The following is a 27,500-nucleotide window of genomic DNA, read 5'->3' on the forward strand; positions in this document are numbered from 1 at the left end:
AAGTTCATTTTGGAATATTGGGTATTCAAACCCTAAATTGATAGCCTCAAAAAGACGTTCTCAATGAGGCCAAGGAAGGCCTTGTAGAAGGTTGTTTGCATGATACCTGCCCTGTGTTCACCTTTCTTTTATTTCAACATGTAGAACCATCAACATATTGGCAAATACTTTTTCCTCCTTTCCTTTCATGCAGGCATACATTGTTCAGTGAAACTAACACTTGTGGTTGCTTATATACATCTGTTGACAATATGATACATAAATCATGCTGCATATATTTCTAGATTTTAGAATAGACAGCATGTATGGTAGTGGTGCTAGATTAACATTGTGGGACTGAGGGCTCAACTAATTGTTCTGCTAATTGACCTACTTACCTCCGTGTAAACATGCATGATCCCAATTCGGATCAGGACCATAGTGATTCAGGAGAGGAGATTTAAGCTTTCCCCTTTCCAGTTTTTGTGTTGGAAAAAAAGAAAAAAACCGTCTCCATGGATTCCATGGAGGTAAGTAAGTCATGGAGGTAAGTAAGTCAATCACGCGTTGCTCTGCTGTGCACGATTTAAAGAATGCCTACTAGTTTGGCTCTGAGTTTCCTCTTATTTTGTTGCTCACATTGATTCATTATTAAAGCAAAATTTTAATTAATTCTTGGGGGGGGGGACTAGGCATTATTCAGCATGGTAGAACTTGCAGTTTTTTTCTGGATCCACAATTTAGAAAAGTGTGCTTGCCACTTTGCACAGGTAGTGCTCTTTACTTTTTATTTCAGAACTGCATCCCACGGCTGTGCCATGTGATGAGATTCTGTTGTAATATCCCTGAGTTTAAACAGCACCTTGAGTTGCAGCATTGGGACGGGGGCGAGAGGGGGACAGGGTAGGAAAAATCTACTCTTTGGAATTTAAAATAATCTAACTCTAACTTCAGGCCTATGTGTGCATATAGAAGACTTCCTTGGCTTGTGTCCCTTGCATACAAAACTGTATATGCATATAATTAGTTATAGTTAGAAACTTCTTAGTTAACCGAAGATATAATATTATTAACCACCACCTATATAGTTCAGACAGTTACTGTGTTCAGGGCAGGAAATCACAGTACAGCTCGGAATATCCATGGTTTCACTGGGCTTTTTGCTGAACAGAGGGCACCATGTAGGCAAAATTATATCTGATAACTTGCTTCTTTGATGTAGATAAATTACTGTGGTTCAGTAAATTGAAATTCCACCAATCCTGTTGCATCCTTCATCTAGAACTGAGTTCCTGGTTTGAACATTCATTGCTTTAACATGCTGTGTCATCCTACATGCTTGCCTTTATAAAAAAAATCAATCAAACTTTGAAAAATTATTTATTTTCAGAAGCCCAACTTTAGTGAAAAACATACCCACCAGCTTAGGCTATGGAGCAGCACTTAACGCAAGCTTACAGGTAAAACTGATGAAGTTTTCATTGATTTTCACCTGCCCCTTTCATCCTGGTTGTGGTGTTTCCTATTACGAAACAGAACTCGCAATGTTTATGTTTATGTGGGCATCATGGGCATTGCTAATAGATGGGTTAATCACCCAAGTAAGTTGTATTACCTAGCACTGCAAAAAGTACCAGTTCCAATTCTCATTACTATTGATGTGAAGAAGCAAGAAGGACACCCTGTGGCAAAATCTGGAACACTCCGTTTTGCTGCAAATGCTAGATTGATAGAAGCTTTTGCCAATGCATCTGGATATGCATTAATATTTATCCGAGCTGTCATGAATGATTTCACATCATAGTGTTGGGGAACATGGTGCTCGTGGCAAAAACTTTAAAGTTTAATTATAAGATACAATTTTTATGCAGAAAAGGCAAATGTCAGGGCTCCTTTATTTTGAGTTAAGTTCTGGTCATTTTTTTTATAATCCACCTGTTGCTTCTAGTACAAAAGATCTGCACACTGCGTGTTAGGACACAGGGTAGAGGCTTTAAGTGCACTTTAGAGTTAGAAATAGTTTGAAGGCAGAAAACATTGTGCATGTGAATGTCAGAGCATATTAAGAGCGCCGTCCAGTGATGCAAGAATATGTGGGCAATTGTACCATGTCAGATGTGGAACAAATGGCGCAAAGATGTTTCTCGTCATCGTCTGGGCCTGTTTACATGTATATACATCAATACATGTTAAGCTGCTTCCAAAGATCAAATGGCTAAGAATTTGACATCATCTTTATTTTGCTAGGCTGCACTGGCAGAGAGTAGTTTACCTTTGCTTAGTAACCCCGGATTGATAAACAATGCATCCAGTGGCTTACTACAGGCAGTCCACGAAGACCTCAATGGTTCGATGGATCACATTGACAGCAATGGAAACAGCAGCCCAGGCTGCTCTCCTCAGCCTCACATGTAAGTGTGGTTAGCACCTTTTAGTGGGGAAAATATTTTTTCTGAAACTCTTGTGTTGCTTAATATGCTTTCAGATGCAGGTAAGAACATTCAGAAACTGTCCACAAGTTATTCCAGTGCATGCTCTGGATCCCACATGAACGAATGTTTCTCATTGACCGAATGAAGTGGTCAGTGTAAGCAATGGGAAATGCTCTTGTGCATTAGGGATGTATGAAAGTAACTTACCTTTTCGACGGGGTGATTCGCGGTGTGGGAGGCGCTCCGCACCTCCCCCCAAAATCTTAATCCTGCTGCCCACACGGCAGGCTGGAGCCGCCCGCAGCCAGACATCCAGCCACCGGGCAGCCTTCCAGAAAAAAAAAAAACGTGCACGTGAATGGTGGCGGCTATGGCAGCCACCATTTGCGTTCGCTTTTTTTCGCTGTTTTAGCCTATGCAAATATTTACGAAAGCTATTACGGCGAAAAAAAGGGGAACGCAAATAGCGCCCACTACGCTATTTGCGTTCCCCTTTTTTTCGCCATAATAGCTTATGTAAATATTTTCATAGGCTAAAACAGCAAAAAAAAGGGAATGCAAATGGCGCCGCCATAGCCGCTGTCATTTGCGTATGCGGTTTGTTTGGGTTTTTTGCTTGCTGTGATAGGCTACATAAGTATTTACGTAGCCTATCACGGCAAAGGCAGCTACGCAAATGGCGTGGTGGCCGCCATTTGAGTCCACAGCAGCCGGCCGAGAGACCAGCTGCCGCCACCGGAGCCACCACCGCCGGAACATCCGCCCCAGGTAAGCTTCATCCTGGGGGGGATTCCACGGGGGTGGGAGGCTGTTCTGCCACTGGTTTCGGGGGGCCGAATGCCAGTGCATTTGGCCTCACTGAAATCCATGGCGGAATTCTCCGCCATCCGTATTGTGCATGCAGAAAGAGTGCATTTAACTTAGAATGGAATGGGGAACCCTTTCTCTGATGGATCTGTGCATTGTGGGCTTGGGCTGCAGTCTTGCACACTGTTATTTGTAGATGCTCATGCAATCTCTTTGGTTTAGATAGGAGAGGTGTGTATTCATCTATGTAGCAGACTGTAGCCTTGAGAAGCAGATAGCTAATATGACTACAATAGATATTGGCATTGCACTGTTCACAATACAGGTTGTTTTTTTTACTGTGACTCTAGGCATCGTTATTTGAATATTCAGTGCAATTAATTCCTCTTTCAATCAAACGTCTGGCCTCTTTACCAAAGTTCAGTCTGAATGATTGTATAGCAAGAGTGGTCCAGTTAGAATTAGTTGTAATTTAACTATACTTGCAAGTCCATAACACGTTTATGGACTGTCACAGAGATACTGCACATTTATATAACCATAAAATGGAAAGTTTAACTGTTACCCTGAGTTTACATAGAAGCTAGTAAAGTGTAACTTTTTGCCTGTCTTATAAATCAGTGTAATTACATATTCAACTTTAATTACTGGTGCGTCTGTATTGGCAAGGTTTATATGTTATATTTTATGCAAGACTACGATTCCTATTAATATTTAGCAGCTAACTATATCATTAATTACTCTAAAATCTTTCCCCCACCATCTTTTTAATGCAGCTCAGAGAGTGGCAGTATTAAAAATTGATGTATTGTGGATTTCAGAAATGTGTATGAAGCCCAAGAAATGCCTGGCCTTAATCACGGGTGTCAAATGTGGCAGTTTCTTGTTTAGTAAATAGAAAAACACGTACCTTGGAGGTATCATTTGCCAAGTTATTTATATAATAGTTAGAGATGTGACATCTAAGTAGACATAGATATAAGTTTGCTGTAGGATGAGTCTTTTTAATGTACAATTATGTCCTTAGTTAATGATAGTATCTTTGTACTTAAAATATTGTACCCAGTCTGTCTTTATTATTTAATTTTCTCTTTCATATTCTCCATATTTATTATACATATAATGCTGGAATAGTAATTGCAAGTAAAGCACTATACGTTTTTCTAGTACATTATCAGAGATGTGCATTTTGATATGCCTTGGTACACTTTGAGATTTCCTAGTGTTGTGCTTGCTGCTTTATTTCTCTTGCAAGGCCAGTAAATATATTATCTTACATTATCATTATCTTATATGATCTTTTAGATCATATACCTAATTGCTTCATTTGCCATGTATTGCATCACCTTGGGAAAAAACCTTATACACACACACTGGTGAGCAAGAACATTAACGTGCTTTTGCGAGTTCCAAACCATTACTTTTTTTCAAAACGGAAAAATTTGTCTTTTGGAAGTGTCTTTAGATGTATTAAATAATACAAAAGAAGTAATAAAACTTGAAGTAGAAAGAACATGAATATAAGCTCTTGAGGGCAACAGTACTCTAAAACAAGTAAAGTGAGCCATCAGACAAAAGTTTTTATATCCCATACTGTATTCTATCAACCATGCATTGGGTAGCTTGAGGCCTTTTACTTTTAGCAGTTTTCTTGAGTATGCTAATGCTCTCTTTCTGTCTAAAATGCCAAGACAATAAAACTTTAAAGAGCAAACAAGAGTTAGATTGTGTGTATTAAAAACAGCTATTTCACAGAAATGAATGACATTTGCTATTTAGAGTTGTTTGGCAACATTGTAGCAGATCTCTCTCCCTCTGTCTTTCTCTGTCTTCCCCTCTCCCTCTATATTTGTACTGAGCAAGGCATGCTACTTGTGCATGGCATATGCCACATATACCATGTACAATCATCATACACTGCTCTGTATGCTGTGCACAGTAATCTTTGCATATTACAGAGTGTGTGGGTATGTTTGCAAAAAACGCCTGTTGTAGATTATAGCACTGATTTCAGTTCAAGAGATGAACAACTATACAGAAGGAGCAACAAAAGCTAAGTATCAAAAATAGTGGGGCGGGAGGAAGGTAACAGGCCCCCTAACTACACTGGAACATAACTGCTTAGGATGGGCTGTGATAACAGTACTATAGTCCAGCATAACAGAACACATTATAATATCAGTATTTCAAGGATACTATGCCAATATTACAAGTGGATATACAGACACAGACTAATAAGATCAGGGTGGCAGATGGATAGCCATAATTCATAACATGTTATGATTATTTGCTGAATAGTTGGATGTTGTAGGACGTATGTCAGGGCCCTGGTATTTTTGGCTTGGCTTGGGAGATATTTTAGAAGAACCCCAGTTAGGCAGCAAATGAATGATGCCTCAAACATATTTGAATCAGGATGAAATAACACTACAGAATAAAGATAGAAGCAGTGGAAATAAAAGGTTTACAAAATCCTTGCTCTTAAAATGCATTTGAACACATGCTATAGAGTCCTTATGCAGGCTCTGAATCCTCTTTTTAAGAGTGGGAAGTGATTGGAAATCCTAATGACTTTTATTACACATAAAGCAGCTGATTTGAATTGGGGCTGGAGCATGGGGGGAGGGGGTCTAACACTTTCCCTTTGTGTAGATTTCCCAATCTTTAAGATAAAACTGTGTGTTTGTGGCGCGAAGGCAAAGGATGGCCCTGATCCAAATTGGGGTCTTCATGGCTGCCCTTTGTAAAATAAAAAAGACATTGGGAGTTCCTGTTATGAGATTTCCCTGGTTTGTGCAGTTTGACTCCAAGTTTTCTCTGCAGATAACTGTCAAAATTGGCCTGAGATTTACCTTCAGGTCATTGGACTCTTGTTGTTCGGTCGTTCAGTCGTGTCCGACTCTTCGTGACCCCATGGACCATAGCACGCCAGGCCTTCCTGTCCTGCGCTCTCTCCCGGAGTGTGCTCAAGTTCATATTCATTGCATCGGTGATGCTATCTAGCCATCTCATCCTCTGCCGTCCCCTTCTCCTTTTGCCTTCAATCCTTCCCAGCACCAGGGTCTTTTCCAGTGAGTTTTCTCTTTGCATTAGATGGCCAAAATATTTGAACTTCAGTATCTGTCCTTCCAATGAGCAGTCAGGGTTGATTTCCTTTAGGATTGACTGATCTGACCTCCTTGCAGTCCAGGGGACTCCTAGGAGTCTTCTCCAGCACCACAGTTCAAAAACAACAATTCTTCGGCGCTCAGCCTTCCTTAGAGTCCAGCTCTCCCAGCCATACGTTACTACTGGGAAAACCATAGCTTTGATTATATGGACCTTTGTCGGCAAGGTGATGTCTCTGCTTCTTACTATGCTGTCTAGGTTTGCCATAGCTTTCCTCCCAAGGAGCAAGAATCTTTTAATTTCATGGCTACAGTCACTGTCTGTGGTGATCTTGGAGCCCAAGAAAATAAAATCTATCACTGCTTCTATTTCTTCCCCTTCTATATGCCAGGAAGTGATGAGGCCAGATGCCATGATCTTAATTTTGTTAATATTGAGTTTCAAACCAGCTTTTGCACTCTCCACTTTCACCCTCAACAAGAGGCTCTTTAGACCCTCTTCGCTTTCTGCCATTAGGGTGGTACCGTCTGCGTATCTGAGGTTGTTGATAATTCTCCCGGCAATCTTAATTCCGACCTGTGATTCATCCAACCCCGCATTTCTCATGATGTACTCTGCATATAAGTTAAATAAGCAGGGCGACAGTATACAGCCTTGTCGTTCTCCTTTCCCAATTTTGAACCAATCGGTTGTTCCATATCTGGTTCTTACTGTTGCTTCTTGACCCTCGTACAGGTTTCTCAGGAGACAGGTAAGGTGGTCTGGTATTCCTATCTCTTTAAGAATTTGCCAGAGTTTGTTGTGATCCACACAATCAAAGGCTTTAGCGTAGTCAATGAAGCAGAAATAGACGTTTTTCTGGAATTCGCTTGCTTTCTCCATGATCCAGTGAATGTTGGCGATTTGATCTCTAGTTCCTCTGCCTCTTTGGAACCCAGCTTGTACTTCTGGTAGTTCTCGGTTCACATACTGCTGAAGCCTAGCTTGTCGGATTTTGAGCATCACCTTGCTGGCATGTGAAATGAGCGCAATTGTGCGGTAGTTTGAACACTCTTTGACATTGCCCTTCTTTGGAATTGGAATGTAAACTGACCTTTTCCAGTCTTGTGGCCACTGTTGAGTGTTCCAAATGTGTTGGCATATTGAGTGCAGCACTTCAACAGCATCATCTTTTAGGATTTTAAAGAGCTCAGCTGGAGTACTGTCATCTCCACTAGTTTTGTTGTTAGTAATGCTTCCTAAGGCCCACTTGACTTCATGCTCTAGGATGTCCGGCTCAAGTTCAGTGACCATACTGACATAGCTATCAGGGAATTAAGATCTTTCCTGTATAGTTCTTCTGTGTATTCTTTCCACCTCTTCTTAATCTATTCCTCACCTCCACTGTATATTCATAAGGGATATGATTTAGGTCATACCTGAATGGTTTAGTGGGTTTCCCTACGTTCTTCAATTTAAGCCGAAATTTCGCAATAAGAAGCTCATGATCTGAGCCACAGTCAGCTCCAGGTCTTGTTTTTATTGATTGTATAGAGCTTCTCCATCTTTGGCTGCAAAGGACGTAATCAATCTGGTTTCGATATTGACCATCTGGTGATGTCCATGTGTAGAGTCGTCTCTTGTGCTGTTGGAAAAGTGTGTTTGCTATGATCAGCGTGTTCTTTTGGCAAAAGTCTATTAGCCTTTGTCCTGCTTCTTTTTGTACACCAAGGCCATGCTTGCCTGTTTTCCTGGTGATTTCTTGACTTCCTACTTTAGCATTCCAATCCCCTATGATGAAAAGGACGTCTTTTTTTGGTGTTAGTTCTAGAAGGTGTTGTAGGTCTTCATAGAACCGATCAACCTCAGTTTCTTCAGCCTCAGTGGTTGGGGCATAGACTTGAATTACTGTGATGTTGAACGATTTTCCTTGGATTCGTACTGAGATCATTCTATCGTTTTTGAGGTTGTACCCCAGGACTGCTTTTCCCACCCTTTTATTGACTATGAGTGCTACTCCATTTCTTCTAAGGGATTCTTGCCCACAGTAGTAGATATAATGGTCACCTGAATTAAATTTGCCCGTGCTTGTCCATTTTAGTTCACTGATTCCCAAGATGTCGATGTTCAATCTTGCCATCTCATGTTTGACCACCTCCAGCTTACCTTGATTCATTGATCTGACATTCCAGGTTCCTAAACAATATTGTTCTTTACAGCATCGGACTTTCTTTTCACCACCAGACGCATCCACAGCTGAGTGTCCTTTCGGCTTTGGCCCAGCCACTTCACTCTTTCTGGCGCTACTTGGAAATTCCCTCTGCTCTTCCCCAGTAGTATATTGGACACCTTCCGACCTGAGGGGCTCATCTTCCGGCGTCATCTCTTTTAGCCTTGTGATACGTTCCATGGGGTTTTCTTGGCAAGAATACTGGCGTGGGTTCCCATTTCCTTCTCCAGTGGACCACATTTTGTCAGAACTCTCTGCCATGACCTGTCCATCTTGGGTGGCCCTGCATGGCATAGCTTATGGCTTCACTGAGTTACGCAAGCCCCTTCACCACAACAAGGCAGTGATCCTGGTAGTTATCCCATTTTCAGACAGTTGTATTTGTTGCTGAAATCCCAACATCACAGGAAGCTAATGTGCTTTAATATGCAGCTCCTATACACTGGAAGAATTTTAAGCACATTTTGCTTACATTGCTCAAATTACCCCCTGAGCATTCCCTCCTTTGAATTCCAGATGTCTGTTATTTACTCAGTATGGAGGAAAATGTACTCTGCACATGCGAAGAGGCACAGTTCTTATTCCTTACTTGTTCCTTCCAGGCCTGAGTCAAAATGATCTTGAAAAATCAAAGTAGTTGTATGAGGTGCCCCAAAGCATATCATGAGATCAAAGGTTAATATGTTGTATGGGATGAAGGAACGTTGTTTGCACAGAGCTCAGAAGGGCTTACCAAGGCAACAGAGAATTTAATTGACCTCCCAAACCTCAGAACTCAAGAACTCTATTTTTTGTGCTGTGCTGCCCTCACCCTCCTTTCTTTGACTTCTGATCCCACAAACTAAGGCCTCATTCATACATTACTAAAGCTGGGAATGCCCATAGAAAGTGATCATATGGGTTGGCTAAGTGACATGGGTCCTTCCCACATCCACACATTTTATGTTCCATGACACCAAGGATATCCAGGTACCCAGCCATGAAATCGCTTGACCTGTGATTAAAAATAACACCTGAAGTGATATTGTCTATGACAGGCACATTTAGATATATTATTCTTCAAGCAGTGGAGCACAGAGGTTTGCATCTGGTACATGACCTTTAGGGTGGCTTTGTCATTTGTGAATTGACAACATTGACTGCTACCATGTTGTAGCACCAAACACTGATGTTCCTGTTTGACATTTCATTCCTTCACCCGTGCAGTTGCAGCAGGAACAATGGAGAAAAGTTCTAGGAATGTTGTTTTCTAACGTTATCTATTCTCGGAGTCTCCACTGCTTCTGCTCAGCATTTGGTGTCTTCCATTGCATAAATGGAACTAATTTGCCTGCAGGACAAAAAGCATTTTCCTTTTGAGTTAAAAAGACCATAGGAACATAGGAAGCTGCTTTATACCAGGTCAGACTGTTTGTCCATCTAGCTCAGCATCATCTTGTCTGACTGGCAGAAGCTCTCTAGGGTCTTCCACGTCAACATTAAGGAATTAGAGACAGGACTGGGTCACACATGCATGTTGATTGCTTGTGTGCTGCCACATCAAGTGCTAACCTGCATCTGTGAATGAACTGGCCATCATAGAACATATACAGCAAGGTCAAAAGGGCCCCCTTACCACCACAGCAAAATCTGGGGGTGGGGGGAATTGCCAGAGCGCAACACATTTGGAGACACAATAGGTGAGATGTCGGGCTATGTTTGCCCAGGTTCTCACGTGGCTGTGAGCGAGAGGCAGGAATAAGGCTTGGAAAAGCCTGTTTCCTTCCCCAGCAACCATAGAGATGGAAAGGGAAAGCAGCACAGTGTCACTTCAGAAGCAGTGCTTTTCATTAGAGTTAGTTGTGCGTCGTCATGCAGAGTAATCAAGCTATGAGAAATCAAATGATGTAAATGCATGTGTGAGCCAGCTCCATACCTCTAGGATTTATGGGGGTTGGCCAAAAGCAAGTGAGTTTTTCTCCCTCACTAGAAACCATTGTCAGAAAAAGATGTTGCTATTTTCTCACTTGTTTTCAAAGCATTAGCACAGAAAAGAACTGTGGGCTATTCTATGAAGGTGTTTTCTTACAGCCATCCTAGTGGCTTAGCCCATACACACAGCATTCTTATACTCTGCTTCATTTTAAAATATTGGAATTAGTTGAAGCTCTGTGTGCACCCACAATCTCTTCTGATATCTATGCATATATATTTGCTGCAGAGGTTACATTTGAGTGAAACCAGGAGGTAGCAAAAATGTGCTGTGGAAGAAAGGAATAAGGATGGAAGATTATCTGAAAAGATGAACGTACTCAGTCAGTCTTTCCTTCTCCAGTTTTACACTGTGCAAGAAAGGGGAGTTTTAGGTTCGCATAGCTTCAGTCATCCTTTCCCACCCTTTGTATTCTGCTGCCTTTCCCAACCCCTGTCCTCTATCTTTCCAATTTTTGCCCAGCCTGGATCTTTCTTCTTCTTTTCTTCTTCTCTTCTTCTTCTTCTCCTCCTCTTCCTCTTCCTCTTCTTCTTCTTCGTCGCAGTTTGATATGCATAAACATAAAACTTTTAATTTTTCAGACTTTTTTTTATTCTTTAAATTTTATTTCCAAAGGCAAATGTGATTATTCTGCTGTTAAGGTCTTTTTGAGGTGCTTCAGTCTGAAACCAGCCCATTGTCAGATCGTTCCCATATCTGATTATTCCAGTCCCCTACTGTTATGCTTTCACAGTACTTACAGTAGGTTACCTATCATTCCACTCTCAATCCCTTTCATTCCCTTGTGTTTTTAACTTCATAACATTCCTGTCCCCATGTCTTTGCATTTTTGTATTTCTGCTTTTTGTCCCATCTCATGATACTTCTGAATTTACTTTGGAGGCTTGTTCTGTTGTAGGAAGCTTCTGTGAGGCAAGGTTCTTGTTCACTGGGTGAGATTTGCATGCGGAATCTTATAAAATAAATCAAACACTTAGAGCTGTACCAAGCTTTTGGAGAATGATTGAGAATCGTTTAATTGAGTCAATGATGATACCAGTGCTACAGCATTTTTGAAATACTTCACACATCAGCACCGTTTCATTATTGTAATCTATTAGTGCAGGTTGAAAATGTTATGTTGTTGCCTTTAATTTTGTAATCTTAAAAAAGCCAGGAAAATAATTGAAAATACTACCTACGGTGTGATGTATTTTATGTGCTTTCTTGCTAGCTTTTGTTTAGGATAGAAGATTACTACTCATTGACTACATAAGATACTGAAGCTTTATCTGACCTTTTGTATCATCAGATTCACATGTAGGCTCTATCTGTCTGAGTGAACATTTCAGGTTTTAGGAGCACCACCTGGCATTTCAAATTGGCAAGCACATTGAGCACCAGAAAGGTAGCATTCCACCTTGTTGCATTTAAATCTTAATATTTGCACTGATGATGTTATGGACTGATATGGATGTTGTTGGGAATGTGTGCATTTCTGGGGTGGGTGGAATCTGTACAGCTCCTGAGACATGTAGGCACAAAATAATTTTGGGGAGTGAAATTAAAATACTTTCTGTACAGGAACAGATACTGTTACAAGTAACATTCTCTCCCTACCCCCACGTCAACTCCCCCAAACACACATTTTCCTGTTCTCCTCTACATTCACTTTATATTGTTTCACTTCACATTTTAGATCTAGCCTCTTGTATTTTGCTTCCCTGCTCATCAACTCCCTGATCTTTCTAGCCTTATATGCTGTTGCGCTCAGCAGCCACTGCAGCCCTTTATCATTTCCTCTTTAGTTGTTTAAATGTTACATGCCTTTGATCGAACAGTTGATGTTCCTTTTTTTATATAATATTCTAACCCCCATTTGTTGCACTTTCACAATTCTTTCTACTTCCTCTTAACAAAAAGATCGCTCTAGAGATAGAGTGCCTGCAGCTGTCTTATGCTGAAAAGTGTCATATCCCCGTAGTATGGATTGTGGAAGTTTGCAGGATCCTTTGGGGTTTTGTGGGATCTATATAGAAGCAAAATGCATGGATGCTCTGTTGAAAACTTTATTCCATCCTCTTTTGAATTCTCAACAATTGGATGTTTGCAGATGCAGATTAATAATTCTTGAGCCCTCGGGTCTCTCTCTCTCTCTCTCTCTCTCTCTCGCTCACACACACACACACACACACACACACATGCTGAGATGCTAATTGCTTGAATTTTAACTGTTACATTTAAGTTTGTAACTATATATGACCCCAAAATCCTACAAACAAAAAAGATATCTCAGTCTGACATTCACAGTCCCTAAGCAGCAGAACAAAAAATGCTCAAATTGATTAGAGTAGCACCGGGAAGCTTATAGGGCAAGAAAGACATACCATTTCATTCATAAACATGTAAGGACTATGGCTAGTTAATACGTAATAGTGCATCACTTGAATACCACATCAAGACATATTTTGCATGTGTGAATTGACCTACGCCATTATAGATATGGTATTAACATTACCATATCTATAATATGGTATTAACATTACCATATCCAGGTAACCTGGCCCTTAACGGCTTGGGGCCAGGTTACCTGGAGGATTGCTTCCTCCCGTATGTGTCTGCCTGGACCTTAAGATCATCCTCAGTGGCCTTTCTCCGTGAGTCCCTGCCAAAGGAAGCGAGGCGAGTGGCTACTAGGAGGAGGGCTTTTTCTGCTGTGGCACCTCAGTTGTGGAATGAGCTCCCTAGTGAGGTTCGCCTGGCACCTACATTGTATTCTTTTTGGTGCCACATTTTTATTTTCCCAGGCATTAGCAGTTCAGCTTTCTAGACTTTTAGCTTTGCTGTTTTAAATCTGTATTTTAAATCCCTGCATTGCTGCTAGGTTTTATTTTGGTTTTATTCTGGTTGTATTGTTATACTGTGGTTTTAATGTTTTATATATTTTATATTGTTTTACTGTGTGCTCTTTGGTTTTTATTTTTGCGAACTGCCCAGAGAGCTTCAGCTATTGGGCAGTATAGAAATGAAATAGATAGAGAGATAGAGAGACACTATAGATGGAATTTCCATATCACCTCCAACAAAACACTTTTAATGGTTTCAGGTCATAATTGACTGCCAGTTATTAAGAGCTGGTTCACACAGGCATGTATATCACTTGATGACTGCAACATCAAATGATGACTCACATATGAACAAATCCTGATTCAACCTGCTTTTCTTCATTCACAGTCCTTGGCTTCTTAAACCACAGTTCCTTGTGAGATTTGAACTGGGAGTCTTGTCTGAGCAATCCCTACAAAATTATATTAAACGAGGATATCCTGATTTGCAGGGATCTCTCCAGACACAATTTCCCAGTTTGGACATCATTGGAAACTGTGGTTTAAAAAACCAGGCAGTGTTGAATAAAGGTGCAAGATGGGGGGGGGGGAGGTATGTGTACACCCAGCTTGCTCTTCATCCAACAAACCACATTTGTGGAACCAGGAATATTACTGTGCAACTAATGCACATTTGTTAATGTGGATTTCTGTAAGTGCATATTAGCATACATACGAATTAGCACAAGTAGAATTAAATCCTCCTATAAAAAATCTGATTCGGTCAATGAGTAGGCAATGAAACGAAAGACGCCTGACAATCTGTGAAACACAGACAAAGTGGATTTAATGAAATCCGTACATCCCTAGTTTTGTGTTCCAAAGTGAGCCAAAGCTGGACCAGTTATAAATTAGATTTGAGTCCGGTCATGCTAAATTTACACTTTAGCTGCAGCTCTTCTTTCCAACTTTGCATCTTTTCTAGATTATATATTTGATCTCTTATATTATACATAAAATGTTCAGTTATGGTGACATTATCCACGGTTGCATAGTGGTTTGGGGTGGCATTTACACCAAAGCCTCTGCAATGGTTTGGCACTGTGAATTTCTTTCTTACATCCATTCCTTTTGCAATGCTGTCTCCTGTGGCCTTATACAGCCTGATTGATACAGCTAATGGCTATATCCCTTATTCAATATAGTTCTCAAATCTCACTTCCACCAGCCAGAGCATACTTTATATCGGTACGAGAGACCATTTCAATGATATTTTGGTTTCCCTGCAATCCCATTAACCCTCTTTGGTTGTTCTGTTTAATCCCTGGTAATCTATAAGGCATCTGACTCTTTTGCAGCTTTCCTGCTTCTCTTGAAAGAATTTCAGGTTATCTTTCTTCTTCCTCTGTTTTCTACCATGTTCAAAGCAGCCCACAGGACTCTTTCTGATTCATCCCCCCGGAGTAAAGAACAAGTGTTTCTACAAAACATGACCTCTTTTAATATGAAAATTGAACATTTTGTGACCTTTGTCCAACTGCCAAATTAACTATATTGGAAATCTGCAGGGTATTTTTTTTATAAACCAAACTGGAAAATACTTTCTCTTCAGTACAATATTTTAGAGTGCTAGCTATCTAAGAGGTTTTGAGGTGGAAATCGAAATTACTAACTTTCAGTGGTATCCCTATTCATAAGTACTGAGTCTCAATATTACCTGCTGCATTCCAAACAAATCAAATCTAGAGAATAAAGGTCAAGTAGCATATTGCATCTCATGGGATAGGTGGTCTTTAGTAGCCTTTTTCATCCTCTGTTCTTCTGTATCAACCCTTTATCATTGCTTATCTCTCACTGTTTTCTTTATGGTCATACAATCCCTTCAGTACAAACAGTCAGGGAAGGCAAATTTCACTCTAGCAGTTCTTGTTCACATAATAGATGTACATCACCATGCAGACTAAGCCTTTCCGCCAACTTTAAGGTTAGACCCATGGACACACACAATTCCAGCCCCTCAAATTTAAAATACAAAACTTGGCAGTTTTATAGTTTCTTCTTCATGTTTTATTATTTCAAATGAGAAAACGTAATTTTGCAATTTGGTGATTTTAAAACTAACATTTGAAAGACATAGGCCTGGTTCAGTCAGAGCTATGGTCGGGAATGAGCCATGTGCCTGCACGCTTCTTCCTCCCTTCTCTCATTTCCTCCTCCCATCACACCCCTGACTTAATACAAGGCTGTGACATCTAAACTGGGAATTTGTGGTTTGCTTGCTCCGCAGAAACCTGTGGTCATATTGTGGTTTGCAATCCATGTTTACAGTTTCCCCATTTGAAAGCATAATGATAAACTGTGGTTTGACAAACCGGGAAATCTTAAATTAAGCCGGAGGTGCATGGGGGAGGCAGTAGGAGGGAGTGGGAGGCAATAGGAGGGAGCATGTGAGCACATGGAGCATTCCCAATCCAACAAGCTATGATTTGTTGAACCAGGAATGTGGCATCTAAACTGGGTCATTGAGTATTTGCTGCAGTCCTAATAAAATTGTATATCTCCGTAAGGGCTTGAATTTTAGGCAGCTTACTTCTGAATTCTACACAGTTTCACTTCAGCCTAGTGGTCCTATTGTGTAAAGACAGAGCTCCATTTGGTAGGTCTCTTCCCATTCATTTCTGTGGGCAGAGACATATAATGGAAAATGTGCATGCATGGAACATCTCCCTCCGATGAACAAAAAGAGAAGCTTCTGTGCACTCAGAGCTTGGGATCATGCTCATCATTTGGAACTCTCCTACTATTTTATATGATTAGGAGAGTATTACAGTCCATCACTCCAAGCCAGCAGGAGAGATCTTTGCATGTTTCCAGTGTTGATGCATATGCGCAGCTGCCAGTTGTTAGTGGCTACAACTGGATTGGGAACAATGGAACTAGATCAGAACAGATTGCTGTGCTCCTGTCTTTCTTAAACACCAAAAGGGGGTGAGCTTCAAATTCAGGATGTAGCTATTGTGCCTAAAGATTAAGAGAACCTCCTTCTATTTCATATCATGGTCTGTGGTATTGATCAGAATTGAAGTATAAACAGTGCTTTTCTTAGCTCAATCATTATAGCTTGGGGACTCCTCTCTAGTGACTTACCTGTTATATTCCATTTTTACTTCTAAGCCAATTTGCATTCAGAGAGGCTTTTTGAAAACCTACAGGAACTATTTAAAAAAAATGGATTGCCTATCTTGCCGACTTAAGACATTATAAAAGCCAGAAACATAAAAAGATATTTGAAGGCTGCAATCCTATGCATGTTAATTTGTGAGCAAGCACCCCTGAGCTCAAGGGGACTAAATATTATTATTTATTAAATGTATTAAACACCTTTCTCAGAAAAAGACTCAAGGCATCTTAGCAATAAGGATTAAAACATACAAAAATGTGAAACAATTTAAAACAGCTAAAACAATTAAAAATAAAATACTAGAACCCGATAAAACAATTACATTAAAAAATCCTACTATGTGCTGTCAAATGCCAGGGAGTAGAGAAAAGTATTAACTTGGAGCCGAAAAGATGACAATGTTGGAGCCTGGCAGACCTCACTGGGAAACGCATTCCACAATCGGGAGGCCACCACAGAAAAGGTTCTCTCCCTTGTTGCTATCCTCCAAACATCCATCAGAGGAGGGCCTCAGATGTTGATTGTCGTGTATGGGTAGATTCATACCTGGAGAGGTGCTCCATCAGGTACTGTGGTCCCAAGCCATGTAAAGCTTTATAGGTCAAAACTAGCACCTCGAATTGAGCTCGGAAATGTACAGGCAACCAGCTCAAGCAGGCATAATTTCAAGTAAGCATGCATAAGATTTCACCACAGAACTATAACCTGCAAAACAGGAAGATAAAACATAACCCAATTCCAACAAATTCAAATCCCTGCTAAGTCTCCTCCTACCTGCAATGTTCTCATTTTCTTCTAATAGAAATCTCCTGCATTGGGGCCACGTTAATTCTGTGGATTGGCTGAAATAACCCATTGCAAGGGAAGCATTTAGCTCTAGTTCACATGCAAGATCCCTTGAAGAGAGCATTAGATTACAAAGTTAACGGAACCATGTGTTATTCCACTAAAATCCCTCTTGAGTTTAGTTGACAAGTATTAAAACATTTAGGATTCCAGCACTACTTCATGTATTGCTAACATGCAGTATCCAGCTGTTTTCAGGAAATATTATGGCTCCAAGATATGAAGCCTCCAACCCTTCAGCATAACAGATGTTTAAATTCTGTAATTCTGACAATCCATTGTGTATAATTTATCAAAATGTACAATGGGCCTCTTGTACTGATTCCTTCCATTTTGGGTCAAAATCTTGCCTTTCCTTTTTAGTGATCGTTTATCTTAAAAGACATTGGATAAGGAGATGGGTTCCTTCTGTTTTTAAGTGCTCTGCTTTAGGGAAGTATGGCACAGCCTGTCCTATTCTTCCTGTGGCAGTGCAGATCCAGTAGTGTTCCAACATTGTTTATTATGTTAAATATGTGAAAGTCTGAAGATGTGCACCCCAAAATGTTTGGAGCACATGCCAAGGACTTACAGTTGACTAAAGCTCCTTGCCAGTCCCACTGCATGCATGGAGATACACCTCTCCTCTTCACATTCTCTGCATTTACCACAGTGAATACAGCTAGAACATCATTGGATTAGAAGAATTCCAATATTTCTGTGTATGGTGCTTACAAGAAGAGTTCTGTGCTGCTGCATAAAGTGTGAAGCATTTCCAAAACTTACTAGACTTGCCAGAACTCTGGTGCCAAATCAGCTGCTTTTCTTCAACCTTGTTTGATAAAGAGGAGGAACTTAGCATTGCTGATGATCTTGGAGCTCCTGACCTGATTGGGCCACTATCTCTGTGCCCTACACACGCTATTGTTTTGCCTGTTCTTTCTCCTCATCTCCCCTCTCAACCCACCCAGACAAGACCCATAAGAGGACTGACTAGTTCTAATTAATTGTGCAATGCATGCAGTGTGACGTTTGTTCATGTTACTCCAGAGACTCTCATCACTGTCTGTCATTCTACCTATCAGCTACTGTTCGTGCTGGGACTAAAATCCAGCTCTGCTACCTAATTTAAACCTACTGGAGTCTTCATTAGTGACCAAGGCCACTGTCAAAAGGAGCATACGTACACTTTTCTTCTCACAGTTCGTGTCTCATCATCTGACCCATGCAGCCCCAAACTGCATTTCAGATATCCCAAACATAAAATAAATGTGCTAAAAAAAATCTCCAACTTACAGGGAATACAGGAGACTACCTGCTTCTCCGCACATACCTGCAGCATTGTATCCCTCAAATTGAACAACTTCCAACATTTTTTCCTTGCTGAATTAATAGCCCAGTTCAAGATCTTTGTTTTGATCATTAGTGTATTCTTGCACTGTTTGTTTTACCTGTCAAACAGACTTACCTTTCTGTGTGAGAACATGCAGGGCCAGCCCTCTCATGAGGTGGGGTGAATCCCCTGCCTTAGGTGGTGGAGTGGGAGGAGTGGTGAATTGTGTGCCCCCCCCATGCGCCAGGAGGACCTGCTGCTGTGTGCCACCTGCCTACCCATTCACCCATCCCCCCACTTTGCCACTGCCGCTTCTCCCACTCCCTACCTACTTCATTGCCACTTCCCACTCTGTGGATCCTCCTAGAGCAAATGGCAGCCACTTTTCCAGCTGGCACAGTTCTTCAGCCAGCCCAAATGCCTGGCCCTGAAGGGTTCTCCATAGAGCAAGGCATTGAGAGAAGAATGGCCTTGGAGATCACCCAGTACAGATCTCCCACAATACCTGGCTTTAAGGAAGGACCCTTCAGAGCCAGGCATTTCAGCCTGGCCACTCTGAAGAGCCATGCTGACTGCTTTTCATGCTGACCCAGCTCTTTAGAGAGCTCAGCCACTTGCCGCTCACTCTGAGAGGATCCGCAGAGTAAGTGGCAGCAAGGGCAATAATAATGGAGTTGAGGGGGAAGGGAGGGAGACAGATGGGGTGGACAAAGGAGGGGCAGACGCAGAGTCAAAGGGAGGTAGGCAGGAGGGAGGGAGATGCTGCGGCAACAATCGGGGGTGGTGCAGTGACAGCATTGTGGGCAGTGGCATGTGTGTGCCTTCCTACCTCAGGAGCTTGTGCCAGCGCTGAAAACATGTTTTACCTTTTTTCCCTACAGCATTGTCTTTCTGGAACAATTAAGCTCACAAATGCCGCTGGCAGAATTTTCATAGGATTTCATCTCCAGCTCCTGATAAATTAGAAGAGAGCAAATGTTATTTCTACGGTTACATTTTTAGCCTGCCCAATTCTAAAGACTCTGGTCAAGTTTCATTATATTTAAAAATCTCATAAAGAAAGAAAGAGAGTTTTAAAGATAAAATGAGATAGTACAAAGGTTTGTCAAGATGCTCAAGTTCTGGCAAATGTTTAGGGGGTAGGATGTTCCAAACGTGTGGGGCCATCACGAAGACTGCTTTTGAATTAGTTTCAGTGTTGTAACTTGGTGCCCTGATTGTGTTATTGTGAAGAGGTACATCTGAGAAGCCACAATGTGCTATGGGGAAGAAGATAATCTTTTCAGGATTTTGAAGCCAAGCAGTTTAGAACTAAAAGTAAAAAATCCAACACCCTTTTTTCAAGGTAGGATTCTCCTGATAGGTGTTCCCCAGAACACTCCAAAGAGAATAACTTCTGCTGCTTCTCTGGTTGGAGGGGTTTCCTTACTGTTGTTTCTATTTATAGATATTGGGTAAAATACTAATCTAGATAGATTGTGATCTCTTTTAGAAAAATACTTTTTACTTCTCTTTCTTTTCTTAACAACCATTTTTCACTTGAAGAAACTGTTTAACTTATCTTGAAATGAAACTGTTCCAAACCTACATCAATGCACCTAATGTATTAACACATATTAGAATATCTCCTTCTAAAAAGTAACCTGTCTTGAAACCTCTGTAGAAAATGATCTATTTATAATTTAAAATATTGTACCAAGTGCCCTTTGTTGGTGCTGACACCAGCTCAACAGTATTTAATTACAGCTTCGTGTACTTACAAGATCTTGTTGTTTTTATGTTAAAACTCCACATGCAAATGTTTAGAAGTGAAATTATTTGGAAAAAAATATTTTTTTATTTTGGTTCTGACATCATGGTGCATAGAGTTTATAAGTGCTGCTGATCTGCTGTTAGCATTCCACCATACAAGTACCAAGCATCTAAGCTTTTGGGACTCACTGATGATAACAGAATAAGCAGAGATGTATTATTATATATCGCAAAGCTAATCAGAATCTGGCATAGTAATAGGCTTTGCGAATAAAAGCTCTCATTTTTAAGCATGTTTCTAGAATTCATCAAAGCAGAGAAAAATGTAAGAACCTATGAACTACCTGCTTGAATGCTAAAAACACACACACCCTAAACATGATCTTGGCTAGGACCTGAAATGCTTAGCAAGTAAGGCTTCTACACCCTGAATGTGCCCCAGTCTTCTCCATAACTTTTAGCCAGGTTTCCTTAATATCTCTACTGTTCTTCTTCCTGACTTGTGCCTCTTCACAACAGATCTAAGGAGAACATGCCAAAGCCTACATTCTGTGAGTGCCTAAAATTTGCATAATTTGAACAATGTATTGTAACTTGGGTTCCTTTTGTGAAAGGGTGTGTCCCACAAACAGATGAGCTGGTGGGGCTGGAGTTGTGGGCTTGTAAGGGAGATGTGATAAGCTATCCAGCTAGGAAGGAAGGTTAGCACTGGAGTCAGAGGCCTGGACATTATTGCTGAATCAGCAGGGGAGCTGTCCATAAGGTAGTTAAGACTGCAAGGAGCTGGGTGGTATAAGTATTGCTCTAGCATCAGCCAGGCAACAACCGAGTTCTTAAAGTAGGCCATAAGAAGCTGTCTTATACCGAGTCATACCATTAGCTGGTCTAGCGCAGTATTGTCTGGCAGCAATTCTCCGGGGTTTCAGACTGGGGTCTTTTCCAGGCCTACATGGTGATACCAGGGACTGAATGTAGGACCTTCTGCATGCAATGTATGTGCTCTACCGCTGAGCTACAGCCTTTCTCCAGTTGCAACGTTGCCGTTCCACATATCAGTGGAAGTGTCTCCTGATTCGGAAAATACTTGTGAGGTGTTGTCCTGCCCTGATCTTCATATTGCTGAGGCAACAGCTTCAAAACTGACTGATCCAAAAGTTAGTGGCCATATTGTTTTCACAGAAACAGACTGGTAGGATGGTATATGTTATTGGGCAACCAGTAAGATATGTAAGCTTTCAAATTTCACAAGCTTCATCTTCAGTCAAAGTAGTTGGGTATAAAATGACAGATTAAGCTCTTTCATATCTGTTTTTGTTTAGACATATGGCCAGTATATAACAAGGCACCTTGAAATGTGAAGAGATTGAATATATCTAAAATAAATAAATAGAATAGTTAATGTATGAAGCTGCTTTATATCAAGATAATTGGTCCAACTAGTTTAGTATTGTGCGTTCTGATAGGCAGTAGCTCTCCAAGGTTTCAGACAACTGACTTTTCCAGCCATAGCTGGAGGTACCGGAGACCAAAGTCCAAGTTACCTTAGCAAATCTTTTTATTCATATTGGCTTTCAGTGGCCAAGGACAGGGTATCATAGGGGAAGATGGGGATTCATAATTGAAACTGGAGGTGTTTGGACTAACATATTGTTATGTACCCCAAGCCCTTGGGATGAAGTGGAATTTAAATAGAATTAAATGAATGAAGTGTTTTTTTACAAATTGTAGCATTAGGCAGCTTCTGCATGCATCAACTCCTTAATGGGTGTACACAAAATGTGGAAAACATTGTCACTGAAGTTCACACATACAATTCTGCACAGCAGTTAGCAAAATGTACAGTGGGTTAGATCTAGATTCAATCATGTTTGGGGATTTAACTACGTTATGTTCCATTGGTTTCAGTAGGTCTACTTTAAGTACAATTGAATCTGGATCCCTCATATGATACCACCCTCCGGTTACCTCTGCTAATACTTGTCCTGCTGTGATGGCTTGACTCCTTTGACACTGCACTAATCATATGAAAGAGAAACAGCATTCTCAGTTCTAGATAAATATTCAGTACAAATTGTTTCAAGAGCAGCATGACTAAGGATGGCGCGGATGCCCAACTAGGTCCAGGAGTCCATTGGATTCCCCCAGACTGCACCCGCTGAGCCCCTGACCTTGCTCGCCCCCACTCGCCCCTTCCTGGACACTTCCCACACTCACCCAGACCCATTTGTGAGTGCCAGCCATTTTGCTGAGGTATTTTTTAATGAAAAAAGGAGCTAATTTATTTATTTTTATTTTATTGCATTTATACCCCGCCTTTTTTCCTCTTGCGAGGAACAAATGTGCATATTTAAATATGCACACATTCAGGCTGGGAAAGCTTAATCCACGCAATATTAGAGGCATATTTAAATATGCATATTTTCAATGACCTCCTTTTTTCCAGTAAAAATAAGCTCGGCAAAATGGTGGGTGCTTGCGGACAGGACCCAGGGTGAGTGCGGGTGGCTCACCAAGCTCATGGGGGCTCGAGCGGAGGTCCAGGGGGGCTCAAGCTGGGGTGGCACTTCAGCAGGCACCCACCGATACCGGGCAGGGGTGGGTTTGCACATCCCTAAGAATGACCCTTCGCACTATATCACATTGTGCAGTTAGCAATACTGCTTACCTCTGAGCAGCAAAGAGCATGCCAAGAGGTACTTGTGGCAGAGAACTGTTAGGGGCTAAAGCAGCCTTCCCCAGCCTGGTACGCTTTAGATGGGTTGGATTGCAACTCCCATCGCATCCAGCCAGTATGCAGTCCAACATATCTGGAGGGCCCCAGGCTGGCAAAATGGCTGGTGCTAACATTTTATCCTTTGCTGCCCTACACATTCATATGCTTTGTTTTTTAAATTGTTTAAAAAATTTAAAGGTGGCTTTTCAGAAATCCTTGAATGTTGTTTGGAAAAATGTGGACCAAGTCCTGATGAGGGAGGGCTTCTGTGTACTATGCAATACAAATAATGCATAGAGCCCCTCGTTGAACTGTAGTTTTGGTGAAATAAGATGCACTCAGGTGTCAAAAACCAATCCTCTGTGAAATGCTGTTAGGCCTGGTTTCAGTAACATGGTTATTAATGGCCTGCTAGGAGCATCTGACATTCCTTGGGATCAAAGGCTTCTTCAGAGCTCATGTTTCTATATGAAACAGAACAATGTGTGTGACTGCCCTTCTCTGTGTTCCTTCTGAGCCAGTGCTTTTACAGCAGGGGCAAATGACCACTCAGAAACCACTACAACTGGCAGGGAACGTTCTTTCTTCCCTCATTTTGAACGTTTTGCCATGCTTGCTTTTGCTTTGCTCCCAGGGGACAGTAACCTTGCCTTACATATCTACAACTACTGTTGCTTCTGCTGCCGTCACAGTCTAAGAGCTACAGCTGCTTTACCTCATCCAAGGCCCCAGCACCTTCTGCTCAAGAGTAGGGGTGCACGAAAGTCACTTACCTGGTCTCGCAGCTTTTCGCGGTGGGGGGGAGGCGCTTCGCTGCTCTCCCCGCGAAGTTCAGGCCGGGGGGGGGGAGGCTTCCTGCCTCGCCCGGCCGAAATTCAGGCCGGGGAGGAGGCGCCTCGCCCGGCCACGAAATTAAAAGTAAAAAAAAACAAACGCCCCCATGATAGGCTACGTGACGATTAACGTAGCCTATCACGGCTAGATCTGCAAAGTCAGCCATGATAGGCTACGTAAATCGTCACGTAGCCTATCACGGGTGACTTTAAAAAAAAAAAGCGCATACGCAAATGGCGGCCCCCATAGGGAGCCGCCATTCGCGTTCCTTATTTGGTTGCTGTAGTCTACGTAAATCTTTACGTAGACTACAGGGACCAAATAAGGAACGTGAATGGCGGCTCGCTATGGGGGCCGCCATTATCCGTACGCGCTTTTTTTTTTTTTTTAAGTCACCCGTGATAGGCTACGTGATGATTTACGTAGCCTATCACGGCTGACTTTGCAAATCTAGCCGGGATAGGCTATGTTAATCGTCACGTAGCCTATCACGGGGGCGTTTTTTTTTTTCTTTTATTGGAATGGCGGCGGCAGCAGCCGGTCAAAAGACCGGCTGCCACTCCCGCCCCGGACGAAGACCCGACGAACCGCCGGTCGGACCCGCCACCGGGAGGGACATTCGGGAAAGGTAAGTCCTGTCCCGGGGGGGCGGGGGGGCGGAGAATTTCTCCCCGAAACTTGTTCGGGGGGCCGAACACGTTGGCGCTCGGCCCCCCGAAGTTTCGGGGAGAAATTCTCCGCCATCCCTACTCAAGAGAGAATGGGCAGGGCAAACTTCTGCTCAAGAGAGAATGGGCAGGGCGTAGTTTTTTCAGCGCTTCTAATGCCTCCAGTCCTTCTAGTTTTTAGACAAGGGTGGAGGAGATGTGGCCGCATATGAGTCCATACAGACAACCAAGGTACCCCAGGTGCAAAGGCAAACGTTTTTCTGGGGCAAAATATTCACATGGCACCTCCCCCATGGTGGTGAAAGATGTAACTATGAACTAAATCATCAACAATTTGTTGCCCTTGAATGATACTCTAAAATCTGCTGCCTGCGCAGGGTCTCTTTGCCCTGCGTAATGGTAGGGCTGGTTCTGCAGGTGTGAGCATTCATCCCAAGGTAGCTTGATCATCTGTATCATCTGCCAAGTGGTGAGGAGCATTTGATTACATATCAATTTGGGAGTTTTTGCATGCAGAGTAAGTCCTCTACCACTGAACTAGTTAAAATGTAAATGTTCATTTATGTGAGAAAATTAGTTATTATAAGCATCTGTCCCTATCTTTCCATTAAAAAACCTTTTGTGGCAGCTTACAATATTTAAACAAATAACAGCATCTGAACAGTAAAAAATATGACAAGTTAACACACAGGGGTACAGCAGGTAAAACAAACCAAAAATCATTGTCCTTGGGATCAACAGAATGACTTCAGTTTGGCAGGCCAAAAACTGACAGAAAGGTTTTTGCAAAATGGTGGGAGATCATCAGAGATGGGGCACAGCAATCCTCCCTAGGTGAGAATTTACACAGCCAAGGTGTAGCCACAGAAAAGGCTGTATCTTGCATCCCCCTTCTCTCGCCCAGCCACATCTCAGCTACCAACAGAATGCGGAAAAGACTCTCTCAAATAGATCTTACTGAGTGGGCAGGAGTTGGTCCTTTAGGTATCCTGAGTATAAACTCTTTAGGGATTTAAAGGCAATAACCAACAGTTTGAATTTTGTCCAGAAATAAACTGGAAGCCACAACAACTATTGTTAAAAAAGGCAAGATCGCGTGCTCCAAAGAACTGGCTTGGGTCAACACTCTAGCTGCTTCATGCTGGACCTGCTGAAGTTTCCAGACACTTCTCTGAGGAAGTCCCCCATAGAACACATTGTTGTTTTCAAGTGCCCTATGCACTGATGATACTACAGAAATATTTCTTCCATATATGCAGCCCCAGCCCCCTTAGCGTGAGTTGAGTGTGAAATATGTGTGGGTGTGCGTGCGTGAGAATACGTGTAAAATGAATGGGAGATAGATAGATAGATAGATAGATAGATAGATAGATAGACAGACAGACAGACAGATGATCTCCCATTCATTTTATTTAAAGAAGGCAATTCCTCCCCTCCAAAACCATGGTGGGGTGAATGCATACAGGCAATAAATGTCAAAGCTACAGCCCATGATCCAGTTATACACACTAATCCCATTGACATCCATGTGTGTTTGGATGAAGAGTTTTGCAAACCCAATTTCATTGCTATTGTGCCTAGATGGCATAAATTATTACTACAGTTACAATAACATGTAATTTCTAAAGCACTTTCTATTTATTTCCTGAGTGGTTTGCAGTCTTTACAACCTTAGAGAAACCTTGTAAGAAAGGCTAATACTATTCACATTTTACAGATGAGGCACTGAGTCACAGTGGTTCTGTGATGAGTGCACAGAACAGCTAGGACTTGCACTCAGGTGTCCTAGATGCATGACTACCCTCTGAACCAGTCAGCTGGACCAGTCTATAATTACTCCTGGGTTATTACTTTTACATAGCTCCTGAATAACTTGTTGCAAACCTGTACGAGGGTCAAGAAGCAACAGTAAGAACTAGACATGGAACAACCGAGTGGTTCAAAATTGGGAAAGGAGTACGATAAGGCTGCATATTGTCGCCCTGCTTATTTAACTTATATGCAGAGTACATCATGAGAAATGCCGGGTTGGATGAATCACAGGTCGGAATTAAGATTGCTGGGAGAATTATCAACAACCTCCGATATGCAGACGATACCACCCTAATGGCAGAAAGCGAAGAGGATCTAAAGAGCCTCTTGTTGAGGGTGAAAGAGGAGAGTGCAAAAGCTGGTTTGAAACTCAACATTAAAAAAATGAAGATCATGGCATCTGGCCCCATCACTTCCTGGCATATAGAAGGGGAAGAAATGGAAGCAGTGACAGATTTTACTTTCTTGGGCTCCAAGATCACCGCAGATGGTGACTGTAGCCATGAAATTAAAAGACGCTTGCTCCTTGGGAGGAAAGCTATGGCAAACCTAGACAGCACAGTAAGAAGCAGAGACATCACCTTGCCGACAAAGGTCCGTCTAATCAAAGCTATGGTTTTCCCAGTAGTAATGTATGGCTGTGAGAGCTGGACTATAAGGAAGGCTGAGCGCCGAAGAACTGATGCTTTCGAACTGTGGTGCTGGAGAAGACTCTTACGAGTGCCCTGGACTGCAAGGAGGTCAAATCAGTCCATCCTAAAGGAAATCAACCCTGAGTGCTCATTGGAAGGACAGATACTGAAGCTGAAGCTCAAATATTTTGGCCACCTAATGCGAAGAGAAAACTCTCTGGAAAAGACCCTGATGCTGGGAAAGACTGAAGGCAAAAGGAGAAGGGGACGGCAGAGGATGAGATGGCTAGATAATATCACCGATGCAATGAATATGAACTTGAGCACACTCCGGGAGAGAGCGCAGGACAGGAAGGCCTGGCGTGCTATGGTCCATGGGGTCACGAAGAGTCGGACACGACTGAACGACTGAACAACAACAATGTTTTAGAACAACGCA

The 27,500-nt window shown here is 41.9% G+C and overlaps 1 protein-coding gene across 6 annotated transcripts in view; it reads left to right on the top strand.

The window, feature by feature from the left end:
* The window catches only part of FOXP2 (forkhead box P2), a 595,587-nt gene that overhangs the window by 560,665 nt on the left and 7,422 nt on the right, over positions 1-27,500 (top strand). For all 6 annotated transcript variants that reach the window (XM_084810788.1, XM_084810790.1, XM_084810785.1 and 3 more), the window contains 2 exons: positions 1,370-1,439; positions 2,227-2,390. In XM_084810788.1, coding sequence (XP_084666914.1) covers positions 1,370-1,439; positions 2,227-2,390 — 234 coding nt within the window. The remainder of the gene's footprint in view (positions 1-1,369; positions 1,440-2,226; positions 2,391-27,500) is intronic.

This window comes from Heloderma suspectum, chromosome 7, assembly GCF_057233095.1.
Source record: "Heloderma suspectum isolate Gila_16-S chromosome 7, 16-S_ref, whole genome shotgun sequence".
NCBI lineage: Eukaryota > Metazoa > Chordata > Lepidosauria > Squamata > Helodermatidae > Heloderma > Heloderma suspectum.